Genomic DNA, 19,421 nt, shown 5'->3' on the forward strand with positions numbered 1-19,421 from the left:
AGTTCCCTCTTCCTCATAAAAACAGATTTCAGGCAGCTACTTCTATATGCATTGCAGAGCCCTGGATTATGCTTGTTGGGGCCTGCAGAGCTCCATCAATGCTATAGTAGCCTGTTTACAGACAAGGCCTTTCCAGAAGCTTGGAAGAGGAATTGTTCAGCTATGGTGCTCCCCCCCCCCCAAGGAAATGCCCCATCAAGCTAGTTTTGTAGTTCTTCAAGCAAAAGCCCCAAACTCATACCCACCAAGCAGCATGGCCAGCCCTCCTGTGATAGATGTGCAAGGATCTGCTGAGGGCTGGTCTTTGGTCGTCCCCATGGGACCACTACCGATGAGCAGCTCTCTGGGAAATCTAGAAACTTAATTGGTTACTGCCAACTTTGGACTACATCAACACGATGCAGAAATGTGGAATATAAATGCAATGAATAAATGCCAACTTTCGAATGCTTGCAGGAGATGTTGTTTATTGGAGTTTGCTGTATTGAAAACATTCATGGGTGAATGGGCCACTTATAGAGAAGAAATGCCTCTCCTATAGCAATGGCCCCCATTCCCTGTTTCATCTAAAGCCTGCGACTGGGACTATCGGCAAGGGAGAGCCCAGTACCTTATTGCACTTGTAACTCCTGTGCCAAGTGTGTATCCCATATCTCTAGCCACCTGCTAAAATTGCCGACTTTGCAGCACTTCAGGCAGTATCTGGGTGAAAGCTCAACCTCAAAACTCCCAGCAGTTCTTCTGCTTGGATCAAGGCAGTTGGGAGGTCCCAACCTGGATTGTGCAGGACAATATCCATGTACCTTTTGCCTTTGTATGCTGTTAAGTAAATTGATAAGATGAATTCAAATAGGAATTGATAAGATGAATTCAAATAGGAATCAATTCCAGTATGATAGTGAGGCAAATAAAAATAAATTCCAGTGAAAAAATCCCAGGACAAGGTCCTGTTTCGTCAATTCTTCATCAGCAATATTTTAATGGTCAGAGTGTACCAAGTATGTTTGCCTCATCTTATCATTACATAAATAAAACCTTTTGAAGACTTACTTGAAATTCATCTTCCTCCTGGCCCGAGTTCTTGCAATTTACTGTTTATTTCTGGACTTCACCAAGAACTCCAATTTCTACATTAATAAAAAGGTCAGCAGGAACCCCCACCCACCACAGCACACCCAGGACCCTCCTCCCTCCCGGTTCTCCACAGCAGGTGGATGGGTGGCTTGTTCTCAGCTCCCGCTTCATCCCAGGAGAATCATAGAATCATTTGAATGGTAGTTGGAGGGGGAGCCCAAGGATCATCTAGTCCAACCCCCCTGCAACGCAGGGTTCTCAGGTTTTTTTATTGTTATTATCCAGGAGAACACCAGAACCGTCAGATAGAAAAGAGGCGAACAAATCTGTTGCTTATTCAAACACATGGTACAAAGAGTGGAGTGGAGGCGGCAGCTCAATGACGATGAAGAGTATGACAGCCGTCATCCCCGCCTCCTGCTCACTACTTGTCAGTGGCTCTTTGGGGAGGGGGAGGGGGTGAAGGTGGGGGTTCCCCCCCCCCCCGCCGCCGCGAACAAACACGTCGTCGGTGCTGAAGGGAGGTGGGGAGAGGTGGGAACGGGCGAAAGGACAGTCCTGGTGGTGGCGGCAGCCCTTGGGTCACGCCGCCGTTTTTGCTGTCTAGGCAAACATAACAAAGCCCCGGGGGCCCCCGGCGGTGGCAGCGCTCCAGCTCTGGGACGGCAGGGACTGAGCCTCGTCCAGGGCTTGTTAACGCTTCTGCCTCCCTCGGCCCTTCTCTCCCACATCGCCCGCCGCCGCCTTGGCACGCCTGCCTGGCAGTGCCCGCCGCCCGAAGGGGTTAAGCCAGTGATTCACTGCCTCTCTGCTTTCATAATCTCTGCCTCTCCCTCTCTCTCTCTCCTGGGCTGCCTTCTGCGTCTCCCTCGAAGCGGGGTCGCTGAGAAGACTTCGGAGAGTCCCTGTCGTCGACGTCGCGGGCCTGAAGCGGTTAACCAGAGCCGTGGCGGCAGCAGCAGCAGCAGCGAGCCTGCCTCCTCGCTCCCTCGCTCAGTCCCTCCTGCTTTGCGCGCCGCGCGCGCCTGGAGTGTCCTGTGGAAACTGAAGTAGACCTGCCCAGCAAGCCGAGCAACTTTTTGCTCCCCGCCTTGCTCTCTTTTAAACGCCGGGCTTGCGAGGAGGTCGAGAGACTCCCTCTGCAGCTGAGGGAAGACTAGGCGCAAACACCGAGCCTGATTGCGCGCCGTCGTCGCGTCGTGCGCCCCTGCGAGGCAAAGCGCCTGTTCCCCTCCTGCGTGGACTCGCAAAGGTGAGAGGAGGAGGAGTAGAGGAGGAGGAGGAGGAGGAGCAGCATGGAGGGACGGCTTCGCTTTCCCGCTGGATGGATTTAGGGACAGGGTGGCGGGGAGAGGAGGCTGTAAGGCACCGAGCAGTGCGCCTGGCTGATCCGGTCGTCTGAGGGGAAAAGCACCTGAAGGAGGGGGTTGAGGATGGCAGCCGCCGCAGCACCAGCCGACTGCGGACACCGCTGCTGAGGGAGAGCTTGGCGGCGGCAGGAGGAGGAAGAGAAGGACAGGCAGAACAGCAGCTGCAGCAACAGCGCCTGAGGTAAGAAGGACGCTCGCCTCAGGACTGCCCAGCGGGAAAGGACGACCCGGGTGAATGGTCGCCCTGCCGACCTGCGCCTTTCCTCGACGGGCGGCAGTGCTGCGGACCCCTCTGGAGTGAGGAGGAGGATGGCGCTGGGTGGGGGGCAGCAGAGAGAGGAGGCTCAGCCTCGAAAAGGTAGCCCGGAGGAGGAGGAGGAAGTGGGGAGAGAGGAAAGTTCTGGACGCCGAGCGCGCTTTCCTGACTGCAGTGAAGCCTGCTTTGATTGTCATCGCGAGTTTGGCAAAGCCGAGCTGCTGCCCCCGCTGGGCTCCTCGCACTGCGCCGCCGCCGCCGCCGCCTGCTGAAGTTTCCTGGTCCGCAGAGGGGTGGGGTGGCGAGCAGGGAGACCTGGCTTAAAATGGGGGGGGGTGCTGCTCTGGTGCTCTTGTGTGCGCGCACGAGGGAGAAGTCCCCTTTTCCTTACCCAGATGCAGCAGCAGCAGCAGGAGGTTACCCCGCGAGGTGGGCAGTCTGTGCTCTGCACACACACACACCCCGTTTCGCCTCGCTCCGTCTCTCTCCCCTCCCCGCCTCCCCTCTCTCGCCACCTGCATGCTCCAGCGCCCTGCCAAAGCCACGCAGGTCGCGCGCCTTTGGATGGGTTAGATCGGGCCTCTGCCAGAGAGCAGCTGCCGCCTCCGAACTCCCCAGGATTTCTTCAAGGTGTGTGTAGGCGCGCGCGCCCGCGCACACGGGCACCACCACCCCCCGCACACCTTTCCTTCTCTCTCTCTTCCCCCTCCCCCCTCTCTGGCGCTCGATCGCTCGCTCGCACAGGGACTAGGTCGGGATCGTAGGAAGATTCAGCAGGATTATGTAATGCCGGCTGCTTTGGCTAGCAGTGCTGGAAAGGGCTGCCTGCCGCCTGGTCGCGCGAGCAAGAAAGGGGGTAAGTCAGTGCCAGGCTTGGGGGTCCCGAAGCACTTGGGTGGAAGGCAGGACAAACAGAGAGACAGACAGACAGAGCACCAGAGAGTCTTCTACTGGGGCTTCGCCCGCCTCCCACCCGGCGCTTTGATGAATCAAATCAGGCTGTGAAAGTTTCCTTTCAGGTCCTGTTGCCAACCCGGCGCCCCATTTCAATCTTTTGCCCACCCCACCCCACTTTATTAAAGCTCAAGTCCCTTCTATCCCACTCAGATTGGTCCTTTTCTTTCCCAGGTCAGGTTAAATTTGAGGTTCAGATTACACTTTTGTTGTACATATTAAAGAGGGGAGTGGGACTATTTCACTGGCTACTTGCCTTCTTCACTGTTCGCCAAACTGGCATCCTCCTGATGATTCTGACTTTTCCCAGCTCCATAGTTGTGGTCCAAAGCACCCAGAGGGCACCAGGCCGGTGAAGGGTGGACTACTAAGAAGGCTCCCTGTTACTTTTCTGTGGGAGCATCTCTGGCAACACCACACCAGATGGAGACTCACTCCCTGGGCACAGTTATAGGGCAGAGCTCAGTGGCAGAGCCGTGCGCTGCTTTGTATGCAGAACCCCTCAAATTCAGACCCCCAGAAATCCTGGAGAGCCATTGCCAGTCAGTGCAGGCAACACTAACCTAGATGGCAGCTTCTCATGTTCCCAAATATTAGAAAAATTAAGAGGGGTGCATTGTTATTGTTGTTATTTTGTTTTGCAATCAAGTGGCATATAAATCGTATGAAATAAATAAATGAAATAAACTGCATCGGAGAGAAAAGGAGGGTCAGCTGTAGAGCAGGATGTTTGAAATGGATGGCCTGTGACCCTCTTTCCCTGCAGCCTCCTACAGTGCAGTCCATCCTTCAGGGTCTTTTGGAGAACTTGCTTCCTCCACCCCCTCGCATAGCCGTTTGCTGCCCCATCTCTTTCCTTCCCCAACAGAGTTTTGCTTCTTTCCTTCCTCTGTTGTAATTGCATATTCGAATCAGTGCTTGCCTCGCTTTACAGAGTGGCACAAACAAAAGGAAAAACAAAAACAGAACAACAGGGCTGGTCTCTGCCCTGATGAGCTTACAGTTTTATACTTTTCCAGCTTATTGGGAAAGACAACTAAGGGGGGTTAAGAAAGAGAGAGGCAAAGGTAACAAGGGCTGGTCCTGTGCAAATGTTACTCCCCACCCCCATCTTACCACCTTTTCTCCATTCAGGTTTTTCCCCTTGCTATCTCTGGAGTTGGAGTATTTCTTAGTGTCCCTGGAAATGAAACACAGAATGCATCCTATTCCTGCTACTAGTAATAATACTTATATGCAGTTAAGAGGGTGTTGTGGAAACCCAGCAGGGATGATGATGGGCCCAGTCTAGCAGGAAGTTCTCCTGACCAAGCCCTGTTGCCTGGGAGCTGTGCAAGAGCTGTGCCGTGTCTGGTTTGTTGCAAGCAGCAGCAACCTGGGAACCCTTGGCTCACCATACAGCCTGGGTTGTCTTGCTGCAGTGTAGGCTCAGGTGGTTCTTCTTCTGAATTGTGTCACTTAACTTAAGCTAGGACTTTGGGCATTCCCTGGGCAGTGAGTGCTAGTCCTCCTTCGCATGCCCTCCACACCTGACCATTTCTTTCAGTCAAGGTCACTGCAGTAATTTCATATGTAGCTGCCTGGTGCTGCTGTCTTATCTATTGCACGGTTTCTGTTTCCCTCTCTTTGTGTTCCTGGGGATATTGTGTTCGATAAAACTTACTGCTCTTAACACCCTTGGCAGTTCTCCAAACACAAACACTCTCTCCTCTCTTTTCCCTCTCCTCCCACCGGGGCTGAAACAGAGACTTCGAGGCCGAGGGCTCATGCTGAACCCTGAGGGTCATGGGCTTTCCCACACAAACACTTCCCACCCACCTACCCTTCTCCCCCCCCCCCCCCAGCTTCAGATGTGGTGAGGATGAGGCACTTTGCACATGCTCAAGGACACAGGAAGAGAGGACAATTGCCTGTGTTCTGCCCTGACCTATGCAATCAAAAGCAGGCTGTGCAACTAGGCCCTGCCTCTGAGCTCTCAAGAGATTTTTCTTTCTACACGTTGTGATTGAAAAATGCCCGGGACGTTTCTTTAATGGGTGCCTTTCACAGCCTTAATTAACTCAGTTGCCTGAGTCTGACCCTGGGAGCTCCTCTGGAGGTTGGAGCCAGGTGTTTGCTAGAAAGGAATGTCCTCCTCCTGACCCAAGACTTATGTTCTAGGGACGCTTTCATCAGCATGAACTTAGTGTTTGCTGGAGGAGGAGGAGGAAGAGAAGGAGCAGCAGCAGCAGGAGCTTTCATAAGGCGGAACCTTATCGGTAACCTTGTCAAAGACAGAAGGAGAATGTTGGTATCTGGAGTTCGCACATGATCTGCTGCATTGGGCCACCCAAGGCCGCTGCCCCCACATGCCACCATGTTCCCTTCAGTCTGTGCCGCCTTTGTAGGCCACAAACACCCCTGAACTGCAATCAGCTTGCAGCCAAGTTGGCTCCTACGGCTTTCAAGGGCCTCCCCAGATAATTTTATTTCCCCTGTATATATATCCAGGGATCCAGGTGGCGCTGTGGGTTAAACCACAGAGTCTAGGGCTTGCTGATCAGACGGTTGGCAGTTCGAATCCCTGCAACGGGGTGAGCTCCCGTTGCTCGGTCCCAGCTCCTGCCCACCTAGCAGTTCGAAAGCACATCAAAGTGCAAGTAGATAAATAGGGACTGCTCCGGCGGGAAGGTAAACGGCGTTTCCGTGCGCTGCTCTGGTTCACCAGAAGCAGCTTTGTCATGCTGGCCACATGACCCGGAAGCTGTCTGCGGACAAACGTTGGCTCCCTCGGCCTATAGAGTGAGATGAGCGCCACAACCCCAGTCGGACACTACTGGACCTGATGGTCAGGGGCCCCTTTACCTTTATATATATACCTCGGGTTAAGAACTTAATTCGTTCTGGAGGTCCGTTCTTAACCTGAAACTGTTCTTAACCTGAAGTACCAGTTTAGCTAATGGGGCTTCCTCCTCCTCCTGCTGCTGCTGCTGCTGCTGCTGCACGATTTCTGTTCTCATCCTGAAGCAAAGTTCTTAACCTGAGGTACTTCTTTCTGGGTTAGTGGAGTCTGTAACCTGAAGCGTCTGTAACCTGAAGCGTTTGTAACCCAAGGTACCACTATACACACACACAGTCACAAAGCACCTCAGAAACCCAGACTTTACAACCTAACATGCTGACCGCTCGATTAGCCATCACCTGCTGTGTGCTGTTCGCTGTCTGGTCATGGCCACTGGTATGCCAGTCCAGGCAGTGGCCCCCCTATTTGGCTTCAGTGCAGGTCAGCTTGGTGGCTGCAGTATCCTTTCCCATAGCCTCCTTTTTAAGTTTTAGTGGAATGGTGTGTTCCTTTCACCCCCTCTGTGAGTTGCTGTGCTTGGCTGCAGTCATTTTCCTGGCGCGCAAGCTCCACTCAGGATCTAAAAACAGTAAGTGGGTTGGATTGTGCAGAGCAATCAATACAGGGAAATGTCTTGAAAGAAACTCTGCAAGCCATACGCAGGCAGTCTCTAGATTCTCTCTTCCTGACTCACTTGTCAGGGATGCTTACCGTCACTAGGGTGGAGAAGGATGATGGCTTGTTCCTCACCTAGAAAAGTGGACACAGTCAGGTCATGCCTACTGCAAAGGGTGGAGCTGTTCCCCTAGAGAGGAGTAGGATATGTGAGTCATTCTTTTGGTTTGAAGAGCCATGCACAAACTTCCCGGGTGTGTGTTTTATGGGCATGCATTTCCAGTCAGCAGGGGAAACGGAGTGTGTAAGGGAAGCTTGAATTTTGACTCATTTGAGACGGCAACATCTGAAATCATGGTGATGATGAAGCAACTGCATTTCAGAGAGACTTCTCTCTAGGGGGTTTTAATTTAGGAACTACGGTGGTACCTCGGGTTAAGAACTTAATTCATTCTGGAGGTCCGTTCTTAACCTGAAACTGTTCTTAACCTGAGGTTACCACTTTAGCTAATGGGGCCTCCTGCCGCCGCCACACGATTTCTGTTCTCATCCTGAAGCAAAGTTCTGGGTTAGTGGAGTCTGTAACCTGAAGCGCCTGTAACTTGAAGCGTCTGTAACCCGAGGTACCACTGTAAACAGGGTTGGGGTGATCTGTCCCCAGCCAGTCCAGTCCTTAGTGGCTTGCTTTGGATCTATTTACAGTAACCCTGGAGAAAAACGTTGCTAGGTTGGTCAGTTTCCTACATTTGGGAACAACAACAAAAAAAGAAATAGAAATCCAGATTTCTTAAAACTCTTTTGAGTGTTCCCCAACATTTTATTTTAGGATGATGGCAAGAATTTAAAATATGTGGCAAAAGGGTAGATTTGAAACTGAAGGGCAGATGGTGTCACTCTGTTTCTGGTGGCTGGAGTTTTGGGTCTTGCAAAACTGCTGCAGCATTTCTTAAATGTCGTGATTTCATGTTGTGCAAATGATTCACCCTGAAGTGTGTTCATGGAAGAGATGATGGAGCCATGAATCAGCAGATGGGTATTGCTTCGTTACTGAGGCTCTGATTGATTGACAAGCTATAAACAGGGAGGAAAGTTTCCTGATGCCATATTGAAGATTCTGCCTTCCTTCGTTGAGGTATGTCACATGCTTGGCCTGTCTGAGCCATCCAAAACACTCTCATGACCACTCTAACAGCCATTGCATCCCTCAAATAATCCTGGGAACTGGGAGCTACAATTCCCACCACCCATAAAAAAAACACACTACACTTCCCAGGATTCTTGGAGGAGAGCCATGTGTTTTAAATATAGATGGTGTGGATGTGACCTGGGATTGTCTCTTCCCCTGTGGCTCAATGGACTACATTTGTTCAACTTTTCAAGGGGCCATGCCCCACAACCATGCATTGGCTGTGGAATCCTTGCATTTTGTAGAAGAGTGTGGGACATGTTCTAGGGTGCTCAACCACACCCGGACAAACCTCTGGTTTGCCCTGCTGGGCTGCATGAAAAGTGCTTGCAGTTCCAAACTGTCAATATTTTCATGCAACAAAAGCTGATTGGGGAAACAAACCCACTCCCCCCTTGCAAATATTGGACTTTGTTCAATAAGGATGAGCGTAAGTGATGGGAAAATGCACTGGAAAATACTTGATGCAACATAATTACCCAGTTGGGGGTGGGTGGCAGTTGTGGCCCATTGTGTCAGGCTCCAAGACCCCTGGGGGCAATGTTCATCCAACTGGCTGGCATTTGGGTAATCCCTGGGCTGGCCACATGGCACATTGGGAGTTCCTGCTGGCCAGCAATTTGAATTCTGGCCAATCTGGCCAGGCCTTGGGAGCGGGGCATAGGAGCAGACTGCAGCATAGTAGTCGCCTGCGCTCCCGACCACTCCTAGCCATTAAAAACCGCCAGCAACTTTCCTCCCCGCCTCTGTGACTGTCCCCCGCCACACCACTCTTTTGTAACAAATAGCCGGTGAAGCGGTTTAGCAACAATTAAAACACTGATTAAAAATAAAACGAAGGCAGAGTCTTAAAATGGAACCCACCACAATAGTTATCACAAATGTGTGTTGAGCGACACATGGCCCCACCTACAACAGTTCATCACACCTGCTGGTGGAGTCAGAACATGAGCACAATGCTCCTGGTCGTTTGGTGCATCATGTGCAATCCCACTCATAGCTTAAAATGGAAAGGAATGGTTGGATAGCACTAGGAGCCCACCCATCTGGAAGCAGCCTACGGCTGCTTGGTGATGCTGAGTCACAGGCAGCAATTTCTTGTCACTTGGTCCACGATAATGATGGCATGAATTTCCTATTGATTTCGTTAGAATCCCAGTACCGATTTCCAGGTTCTGAAGGGCGCTTGTGCAAGGCGCACTCCCTCTTCCCCAAGCTGCCCCTGGGTCTCCATTTGGTCCTCACCATTGCTACCATCACCGGCTTACTGAGCAGGTTGAGAGCCAAATGAGGGTGCTGGGGCAGAGTGAGAGGCAGGTGAGTAAGCAGGTTACAATGGAGAACAGGAGGATGGCCAGGGAGCTACGGTCAGCCAGGTGCTTGCAAGAGTGTTGATTCCTGACCATGCTCACCCTTGCTGGTTTCAATGGGAATTCAAGTGTGAAGTATGCGAAAATAGGTGTGGGTGTGTTTGTTGGCATGGGGGGGGGGCAGGATAGGAAAAGGCAACTAAACATTTCCCCCATTCATCCTTCCCTTCTTTGTGGCCTGTTGATAAATCAGCAACACAGAGAAAGAAAGAGGAAAAAGCAGGGCAAGTGAAGTTCAAGGTAAAGGGGGAGATTTGTTTGTGAAATTTGAATGAATCTCTCATGGACTCAAGTAGGACAAGTCCCAGATGAGAGCATCCCAAGCAAATGAAGGGTTTTGTGCATCTCTCCCTCCCCTCTTCTCCATCCATTCCCTCACTCTTCTTATTGTGTTATAGATTATTAGCCTACTGGCAAGGAATTTTCTCCTTCTAAAGTATTGTACAGCACCTAGTCATTTTAGGCTCTTTATAAATAAAATGTGATGACATTGATTATTATTTTTTCCATCGCAGTTCTGTATTTTGCAGGGCTTTATCTTAAGATTTTACATAATATTCTTGCATTTTTTTGCGGTAGTTTTTTTTAAAAGAGATTTTGTAACCCATCATGAACCCCCGCAAGAGAGAAACCTTGGTAATTAACTCACTCTAGATACTAGTTCTTTAGCCTTTTTTTTAAAAAATCAGATTTGATATTTAATTTTGAAGCTGAATTTCCTCGGGGAAATTCAGCCACAAGGCGTTTTGCTCTGAATGATCCGAGATAGATTTGGAAAGCAAAAAGTCATGTGATGCATGCTCCATAATGCACACTCCTATGCTCAGTGGCATATTAGATGCTGAACAGTTGGTTGCAATGGATGGAGTCCAGCTTGGTTATTGGATATTTTGGATGCCTACCCCAACCCAACTCTTTCTGAAAATCATATTGGTTTTCATTTCAAATCATATCCAGCTCTGGGGTTGCAGCAAGATGCTTCACGTGTGAATTAGTAGCCCTATTTGTATTAAAAGGTGGAATCCAGTCAATTCCGCAGGGCCTGGATGAACATTGCAATGCAAATGGTTTTGTTCACCCACACCTGCACCATTTGTATTTTGTATTTTACAGACAGGTGAATACATTTGCTTGATCAGGGGGATTATTTCCCTGTCACTGTATTTGTTTTTACTGTGAACCACAAACAATCCTGAACCTCCAAAGTTTGGAATACTGTAGTTCATGATTGCAAATGAGTCTCACTCTCCCCATCTCTTTTTTCCAAAGAGATTGCTTTAATTGCAACACAAAACTTCTGTTGCAAATGGCACACCAGCCCAACAGATGCATCAGTTGTTACAGAATGGGAGGATGAGGTGGGACTGCCCATTTAGTTCTTCATTTTAATAAACCTGGTTGTAGTTTGCAACTTGGAGAGGTTGGGGCAGTCACTTAGTTTGCAGCTATCTAACTCTGCAGCCTTAAGAGATGCAACTAGCTGTTCTGGTTGCTCAGCCGCTATAATTTATTACTGCCTGTTCCCTGTAGGGCATCAGACCCAGGGGCCAAATGTAGGCCTCCAGACCTTTTGGTCTGGCTCTCAAAACTCCCCTAGACCACACTTCTCACAGGCCCTCCCCCCCCCTTATGCATTGGCTCTATATGAGGGGAAGAAAATCTGTCTCTGTAGGTAAATGAATATTCTGATTTACATGTATTGATTTACTGGTCAAAGCCTTTACTGCCCCACCTGCAATAAAACATGTCTGTCCCATTTGCAGGGTTGACTTTACCCCTGAAGGTGCACTCTTCCATAGTCTCCTGAGACAGACAGATGCCAACAAATCAAGTCAAGTCAAGTCAATGTTTATTACGGCAAACAGCCAGCATATTAAACCAGAAATTCTGCATAATTCTCTACATGAACAATAAAAGCAACTGATATGGGGTTTTAACAGTCAATATACAATACTTAAAATACAGGTCCAGCGGAATAAAAGAAATGAGATAACATTCCCTTTGGGTTATAATGAATTTTCAACCAGAGGGATATTGCTTGTTCCCAGACTTTTAATTCAACTCTGGGCATTCCTGCCTCTTGTCTTAATATTACATTAGATGTGCTTTTAGGGTTGCCGAATAGGGATCTAAGAAATTTTGATTGAACTGTTTCGAGAATCTTAAGATTGGCAGAGTCCAATTTGTGAACCATAAAGAAGTTGGGCCAGAGATTTCGCCTGAAAGACTTTTAAGGCCATAGGAAGGAAGCCAGCACCTTTCCTTTTAAATAGTCTAAGAATGGTGTTAGCACTTCTTTCTGCTGAGGTGGATGCCAACAAATCTACTGGCTAAAATGAACTGGTCAACAGCCCTAATGCATATCTCATTGCCTCCCCCCCCCCAGATCAACCTGAAGAATCAGCATCTTTTTAATTGATTACACCAAGGTTTTGATTCTCCATCTGGGTTCCAATCCAGCCATTCCTTTCTGCAAGGTGAGATCTTCCTCCGGGGCACAACCATGACTACTTCTGCCTTGCGCCGGCAGGTGAAAAACATTGTGCACAATTACTCTGAGGCAGAGATCAAGGTGCGTGAGGCCACCTCCAATGACCCCTGGGGCCCCCCGAGCTCCTTGATGTCCGAGATTGCAGACCTGACCTTCAACACCGTGGCATTTGCCGAGGTCATGGGCATGATCTGGAGGCGGCTGAACGACAGTGGCAAGAACTGGCGCCATGTCTACAAGGCACTGACTCTTCTGGACTACCTCATCAAAACTGGCTCAGAGAAGGTGGCTCACCAGTGCCGGGAGAACCTGTACACCATCCAGACCTTAAAGGAGTTCCAGTACATAGACCGCGATGGCAAGGACCAGGGCATCAATGTCCGGGAAAAGGTAAAGCAAGTGATGGGCTTGCTGAAGGATGAGGAGAGACTGAAGCAGGAGAGAGCCTATGCCCTGAAAACCAAAGAGCGGATGTCCCTTGAAGGCATGGGGATTAGCAGCAGCAACAGCCAGCAGCTTGCCTATGGGCGGCGGGCGTCACAGTACGGAGAAGACTATGGCAGGTCAAGAGAGTCTCCGTCCTCCTTTAATTGTGAGTAGTACAGTGTGACATGGGCGAGCTGCCTTGTCTTTGGTGGATCAAGATTTGTGGCTGCATTTCTGACCACCACCTTTGCCAGTGGAGCAGTCTGGATGAATGCCTCGTATCATTTGTGAATGGTCTTGAGTTTCCCAGGTGTGGAGTTGTTGGGGCACCTGGTCATGTGGGTGGAGCAGAATAAGTATGTGTGCAGTTTTCAAGATACACATTCTGGGGAAGGTATTCTACGTTTCTCCCTATGATCGAATAAGGAAAGTTGGCAGGACCATTCCTGCCATTACTTAGCATTGTGGTTGGGAAGTAAAGGGCAGCTGGGTGGAATGGATAAGGGCCCACGGAGAGAGAAACCATGAGCTGTGTAGAGTGCAGAAATCCTTCTTAACATTTCTACCTTCAGAATCTCTGGAAGCTCCAACCAATGTCCCCCCTGCTTTCCAAGTTCCAAGCAGAACCTTCATGCATATTTTTCAGATTCTCCTCTAGCTGTGAAGATAGAACTTGGGAGAAGTTGCAGGGAGAAATAGGATTAGGTGGAAGATTGTAAGTCCTGTGTTAGGATGCCTGCTGTAGCTAGTGCAGGGGCATGTACATTACAACAGGGACTGGGAACCTGTGGCTTCAGTTGTATTACAGTTCCCTTCATCCCTGACTATTGGCCATGTTGTCTGGGGCTGATGGGAGTCGGAGCCCAACAACATCAAAGGCCAGATTCCCCACCCATGTATTATGCAGTTCTTAAAAAGGAGATTCTCCTATGGAAATGACATGCAATGCACAGGCAGATAATCACGCAGCATGATAGTGCTAAATCAGGCACCCCCAAACTGCGGCCCTCCAGATGTTTTGGCCTACAACTCCCATGATCCCTAGCTAGCAGGACCAGTGGTCAGGGAAGATGGGAATTGTAGTCCAAAACATCTGGAGGGCCGAAGTTTGGGGATGCTTGTGCTAAATGGTAATGGACTGCAGCTTTTTAAAGTGTGCACATTACACATATGCTATCACCACACATTAAAATCTACAAATGGATTTCGTGTTAACTCCTACAAAGAAGTACCTTTGATTTAAGAATTTTGTGAAGGGGTCTTTGGGGGCCAATCTACACAATAGATTTCCACCTTGGCATTACCTATGCCTCAGTGAACTGAGATTGAAATTCATGTCACTGCAGCAACAGGGCTAATCAGTCTCTTGATGCAGGTAGGGCAAGTATAAGAATGAGATTGGGGTGATTGTTACAAGGGTCCTCTGTTCGGTATGTAGAACCGGAAGCTCTCCAGATGTTGCTGGACTACAACCATTGGGTGTGCTGGCTGAGGCTGATGGGAACTGGAGTCCAAACATCTGAAGGGGAACAGGTACCCAATCCTTGGAGACCACCAAACTTTTGGCCTCCACATTTCCGCAAAAGGAGGGGAGGGGGGGTAGAATGGGAAAGGCCATTTGTTGCAAAACCCAGGCAAATGCCAGATTCTGGAACGGCTATGGACCATATTCAGCAGCCCCCAAGCTGGGCTCCACCCCATTTGCAGCATTAATTCATCTCTTCCTTGTCCCTCAGCCTCTTCCTCATCCCCCCGGTTCAATTCTGACCTGGAGCAGGCAAGGCCACAGACGACTGGAGAGGAGGAGCTTCAGCTCCAGCTTGCCCTGGCCATGAGTCGAGAAGAAGCAGAGAAGGTAATGTTTCAGCTTCCTTCTAGGTGTTGTTTTAAACCAGTGGTTTAATTAAGGGGTTGGACTCTCAACATGCACCATCACTGACCAGTTGGCTGGGGCTGATGGCAGTTAGAGCTCAACAACATCTCCAGGGCCACATGTCCCCAGCCTCTAAATCAGTGGAAAACTATCAGTAAGAAAGGCATGTTAGAGATTTGTGGATGTTTCCCACTGCTGTTAAGTGTGGCTCCCATCTCTTATTGGCTGCTCCATGTAAGCCTCATCATCTCAGGACATCAGGATGATGGGGATTTATTGCTTTGTTGATTTAGCATTCTTATACTGCGGGCACATATTCACCTTTCGACGGTAGACTCGAGTGTGCTTTAAATCAGGAAGATAAAGCTATTATAGACGGAGCGGAAGCCTGTACCTTCCATCTTCCCTTCTTCATGATGAAGGTCCTTTGAGGCTCATATTTAATGAAAATAGGTAAAGGACTAGGACACCAATACTATGTGCACTTGTTTTGAGAGTAAGCCCCATTGATCTCAGTTGGACTTCCTTTTGAGTAATTTTGTGTAGCTTGTAGTGCATTTTTGGAGCTTTGTTTGTGTGGTCTGGGAGCAATGCACCCGACATGGAAAGGAATGGCTATTACAATGGGTCAGTGCTTCATGGATTGCAGCAGTGATCTTATATGCAGGAATCTCTCACTTAGGCTTTTAATGTTTTTAACTGTGCCTGCTGTTTTTTTTTCATGGCAGCTATCAGCAGGCAGCTATTTCTCTTAGGCATTGCAAGTGGCAGGGACAGAACATAGCCCAATGTGAACTATGTATGTAGGTCTTTTGGGTGCTGGTTGAGGCTCAATGTAGCACTTAGCTGGCGCTTCTGGATACTTTACAGGGAAAGGGAATGCACACTTCCTTTTCATTGTGTTTTGTGCTCTGCAAATGGAGGTTCAACGAAGGACTTCACTCACCACCATGCAGCTAAATCAAATGTTGCACTTTCACATTCTGTTTCCAGAGCTTCTCCTAATGCCCACTCCTCTTGCCTCTGCAATTCATCTGTGCAAGTTCTCATTTGGACGATAGAAAGAAGCACTGACAGAGAAGCGATCATCAGGGCCATCTTAAGCATGTCGGGCGCCCGGGCGCCGTGGTGCGAAGATCGCTCCGGCGCCCCCCACGCCCCATTTCCCACTGCGGTTGTCTGGCGGGCACAGCCATGTGGCGCCCCCTGGCAGCCCTGCGCCCTGGCACCCTGCGCCACCCAGCCTTGCCTTAGAGCCGGCCCTTGCGATCATCATCTGCCACTTTGACTGGTGTCGCTTCTTAAGCTCTGAATCCGCTCTTTTGGTTTTGCTTAATTTGAAATGACTTTCACCGTTGCAGTCCAGCGACCTAGTCCCTTTGTATGCTTTCCACGAGCAGACTTCCTATCAGCTGATCTGCTTCTCCCTTTCGAGGTAGCCCAAGCATTTGTTTACATGCACCAAACACAAGATTAGCTCTGAGGGCCTTTCTTATGTCAAGTGACACGAGTAGTGACATTGGAGACGCATGAAGGTGGCAAGGGAAAGACTGCCTTGGTCTTGAAATGTCGGCTGAAGGGGCTGGGATCCCACACTTAACGGCTTACATGCTTCTCTCAAGCTTTGACTGAAAGTATCTCACCAGCATATTCTTGTGAAGACCTGTTTCCTTGAAAAAATACATAAGCACTCCTGTCTCTACCACACACGTTGCTAAAGCCAGCTCACATCCTAGTCTCTTAGGGAGCCTAATTATCACGTCTCCATTGGGCACACTTTGATTATTTTGCTTCATCTGCAAAAATGTCCATGGCCAGCTTTGGATATTCTTCTTGTAACAATAATCTTCATCTTAGCCATGCTAAGATGTAACAATAACTCATCATGGATATTGGATGTCGGCCATGAGAAGTATCTTCATGGGAAACTTGGCACAAGCCTTTAATCTGAGTCTACATTATTTTAAATGAAGCCGTCTCACAGAGTACAGACCACCATCTACTGCATTTCATTTTAATAATAATATATTGCTCCCTGGGCTTGATGGATATATGGCCATTGTTTGCTTACCGGTACTTATAGGGGTTGCTTGATAGCTAAGAGAAGCTCTAGGAGAAATCGGTCAATTTCAACATCACTTCTCTCTGTCAGCGTAGCTAGTTGAAAGGCTGGGGAACAGCTCCTGTGTCAACCTGGCATTCTGGGAACAGGATTCCTAGAATTTCTGAGAGATAACTTTCAAAGGCAACCCCTCCCCCCCCCAATATACTCCTTCTGTTCCCATAGAAGAGTACCACAGGTCTTTTGGGCCTACTCTAATTTGGTGAGTGATTTGCCCAATTATCCATGAGCTTCATTGAGGGAAATGGAACCCAAGCCTTAAGAGACAGCTTATCAAGGCATTAGCTGAGCAGGAGCACCATCTCAGAGATGAGATTCGGAAATTAAAGTATTGGAGTGCAAAGAAACTGAACTAGAGTGGGAAAGAGCTTGCTTATAAGGATTGCTTTATGAGCACTGAGCACAATGAAATGAAGTGTCCTAAAGGGCGAATTTGTGTTTGGGGGTAAAGACCTTAAAGGTGTTAGATTTCTAAGGGCGAAGGGTGTCTGTTCTGGAGCAAGGGAACTCTCGGAATCTCAGCTCTCAGAATTTCCGCCACTGTGAAGAAGCCAGGCAGGGGAGGAAGGGAAGGCTATTTGTGTCCTTAACAAACTTGCACAGCCAAGTGGAAGTGACAGCATTCCCACCTACCTGGGCCATCCTCTGTCATGCAGAGTAATTTTTTCCCCTCTGCTCCTGAAAGTAAGGATCTTCTAGTCTCACTGAATTATGCCTGCAGTGTGCCCTTTTATGCTTGGATACACCAGAGTCCATTTGCACATTTCACACAAGTGCCAACTAAACAGTCTATCTGACTGAGGAGGCCTTAGGACTTGCTGCTGTGTGTTCCTTGATGAGTTATGGAGATGAAATTCAAAGACGGGAATGTATTGTCTTTTGCAATTCCTCCGAGAGGTTCAAGGGTGTGTAAGTGGGGGCCTGTTCCTCTTTTCACCCTCATAACAACCCCACAGGGTGGGTCAGTCTAAAAGACTGTGACACTGACAGCTAGTTCAGACACTAGTTTAACAGCAGAGTCTCCTTAGTCATGTAAGGGCTGATCGCTACACCCAACAGACTCCTGTCTCACTCTCATGCTAACTTCCCTTTGCACCACCACCTTCAGTCTGTGCAGTGCAGGTGGGATTGTGGGAAGATGAGGGAGAAGTTCTTCCAGGTCCCCAAATTTTGAGCAATTGAACATGCTGGGGGTGCTACATAATATCAGTTTGACAGCTGGCACTGCTCAAGGTGGGGAAACTGCCAAAAAAGCAAGAACACCCCCCCCCCGAAAATTAATGACTTGGGGGAGGTGTCCAAAGGCACCATTGGGCCCACGAGTGCTACCTCGGGGATCTTCTCAGTTGGTTTCAGCATGTGGAACCTTTTCTTACCTCATCCCCCTTCCCCTCCTTATTAACCTCCAGTGGGGGATAGGGTTGCCAGACTCAATAGAGTACAGGACTTCTGTGCCTTTAATTGCCCTGCTCTCTTTTGAGTCTGGAAACCTTAAAGAGAAACCAGCAGACCCTTTTGTTTAATTTCCAAGCAAAGGGTCTGGTGGTTTCTCTTTAAGGTTTCCAGACTCAAAAAAGAGCAGGGCAATTAAAGGCACAGAAGTCCTGTCCTCTATTGAGTCTGGCAACCCTAGTGGGGGAGACACTTCGTGTTGGTCTTTGTGATAACAACTCTAAACTTACTAGAGAGGGACTTAATTGATAGGCCACAAACCCAGTCCATTCCCACACAACAACAACAACAGCACAAATACAAATAATAATATCTCAAAGATTAATTCCTCTAAAACAAGAGCCCACCTTTGGGGTAACAGAGCTATCCTTCTTCCAGGCCAGTCAGTCAGTCCCTGCCCCACTAGGGATCCAGAAGGAAGGACAAACAGAGAATGGGTGGTGGGTCAGTGTGTCAGTGTGAGGGTGTGGCTAAAGTACCGGAAGAGCTGTAGTAACTATCAAGGCTTAATCTCTTTAACCTGGAAAAGGATGGCTAACCCTTCCATTCAGTGATGCAGCAAAATGACTAGGCTGCCCCATGGTATAATCATGAGGATGCAGTCATATCCTTCTAATTGTTTTAATTGTTAGGTGCAGAGTTGGAAAACAGGCCAGTGATACCTAATGGCAGCTATAACCCTTTGTTCTCTCCTACACAGCAATTTCTGTTTTCATACTGGGGATGACAAATGAAACTCACACATGCACATTTAGCACGGTGCGTTCTATTATAATCCCACCCCCTCCAACGTAACTCACCTTCCCCTTTTCCTCCTTAGAGTAGACTCACTTTTGCTCTTTTCTTACCTCCAGAAGCCCTCCTTTCGTTTCCCCAATATTTAGTTTGGGGACTGATTTACATTTGTTGGAAAACACAATTGTGCCGACACACATACCTGTACTGATGAATTCTGTTCGCTGTAAGGTTTTTTCTTTACGTAAAAGCTCAGCTAACCTCTTATGCCTTGTATCTAGGGATTGGTTCACTCCCTGTTTTGTACATTATACTGGCAGAGCTCCATTCTGAATTGGCACTGACTCTATTGTGGCCCCCCAGCATTCTGCAGCCCCTGTGCCAGTGGAGATTCCTTGGGGTAAGCGCTAGGGCTCAGGCCATCCTCATACTGATCTCGTAGTTTTTCATATCGCCTGTTCCCACCACAAATTACCAGGAGCCTTGCAATGGTTTTTGCATCAGTGTCAGGGCTCTATAGCATTGTGGGTTGGACCACTGGACTGATGAAGAGTAGACTGAAGGCTTGTTCACACGTCCCACTGATCACAGCTACAAGGTGCCTCTACACATGTGTTTGTGTGAAAGTGTGTATGCTTGTTGATCTGTACAGCTCGCCTATTGTGCACATAGGTTT

The 19,421-nt window shown here is 48.8% G+C and overlaps 1 protein-coding gene across 6 annotated transcripts in view; it reads left to right on the top strand.

Annotated features, from left to right (window-relative positions):
• Window positions 1–2,118: 2,118 nt before the first annotated feature.
• EPN3 (epsin 3) overlaps window positions 2,119–19,421 on the top strand; it is a 33,863-nt gene continuing 16,560 nt past the window's right edge. For all 6 annotated transcript variants that reach the window (XM_035104366.2, XM_035104371.2, XM_035104369.2 and 3 more), the window contains exons 1-3: window positions 2,119–2,625; window positions 12,033–12,729; window positions 14,300–14,418. In XM_035104366.2, the coding sequence (XP_034960257.1) occupies window positions 12,150–12,729; window positions 14,300–14,418 (699 nt within the window). In that variant the 5' untranslated portion in view covers window positions 2,119–2,625; window positions 12,033–12,149. The remainder of the gene's footprint in view (window positions 2,626–12,032; window positions 12,730–14,299; window positions 14,419–19,421) is intronic.

The sequence above is a fragment of the Zootoca vivipara genome, chromosome 2 (assembly GCF_963506605.1).
Source record: "Zootoca vivipara chromosome 2, rZooViv1.1, whole genome shotgun sequence".
NCBI lineage: Eukaryota > Metazoa > Chordata > Lepidosauria > Squamata > Lacertidae > Zootoca > Zootoca vivipara.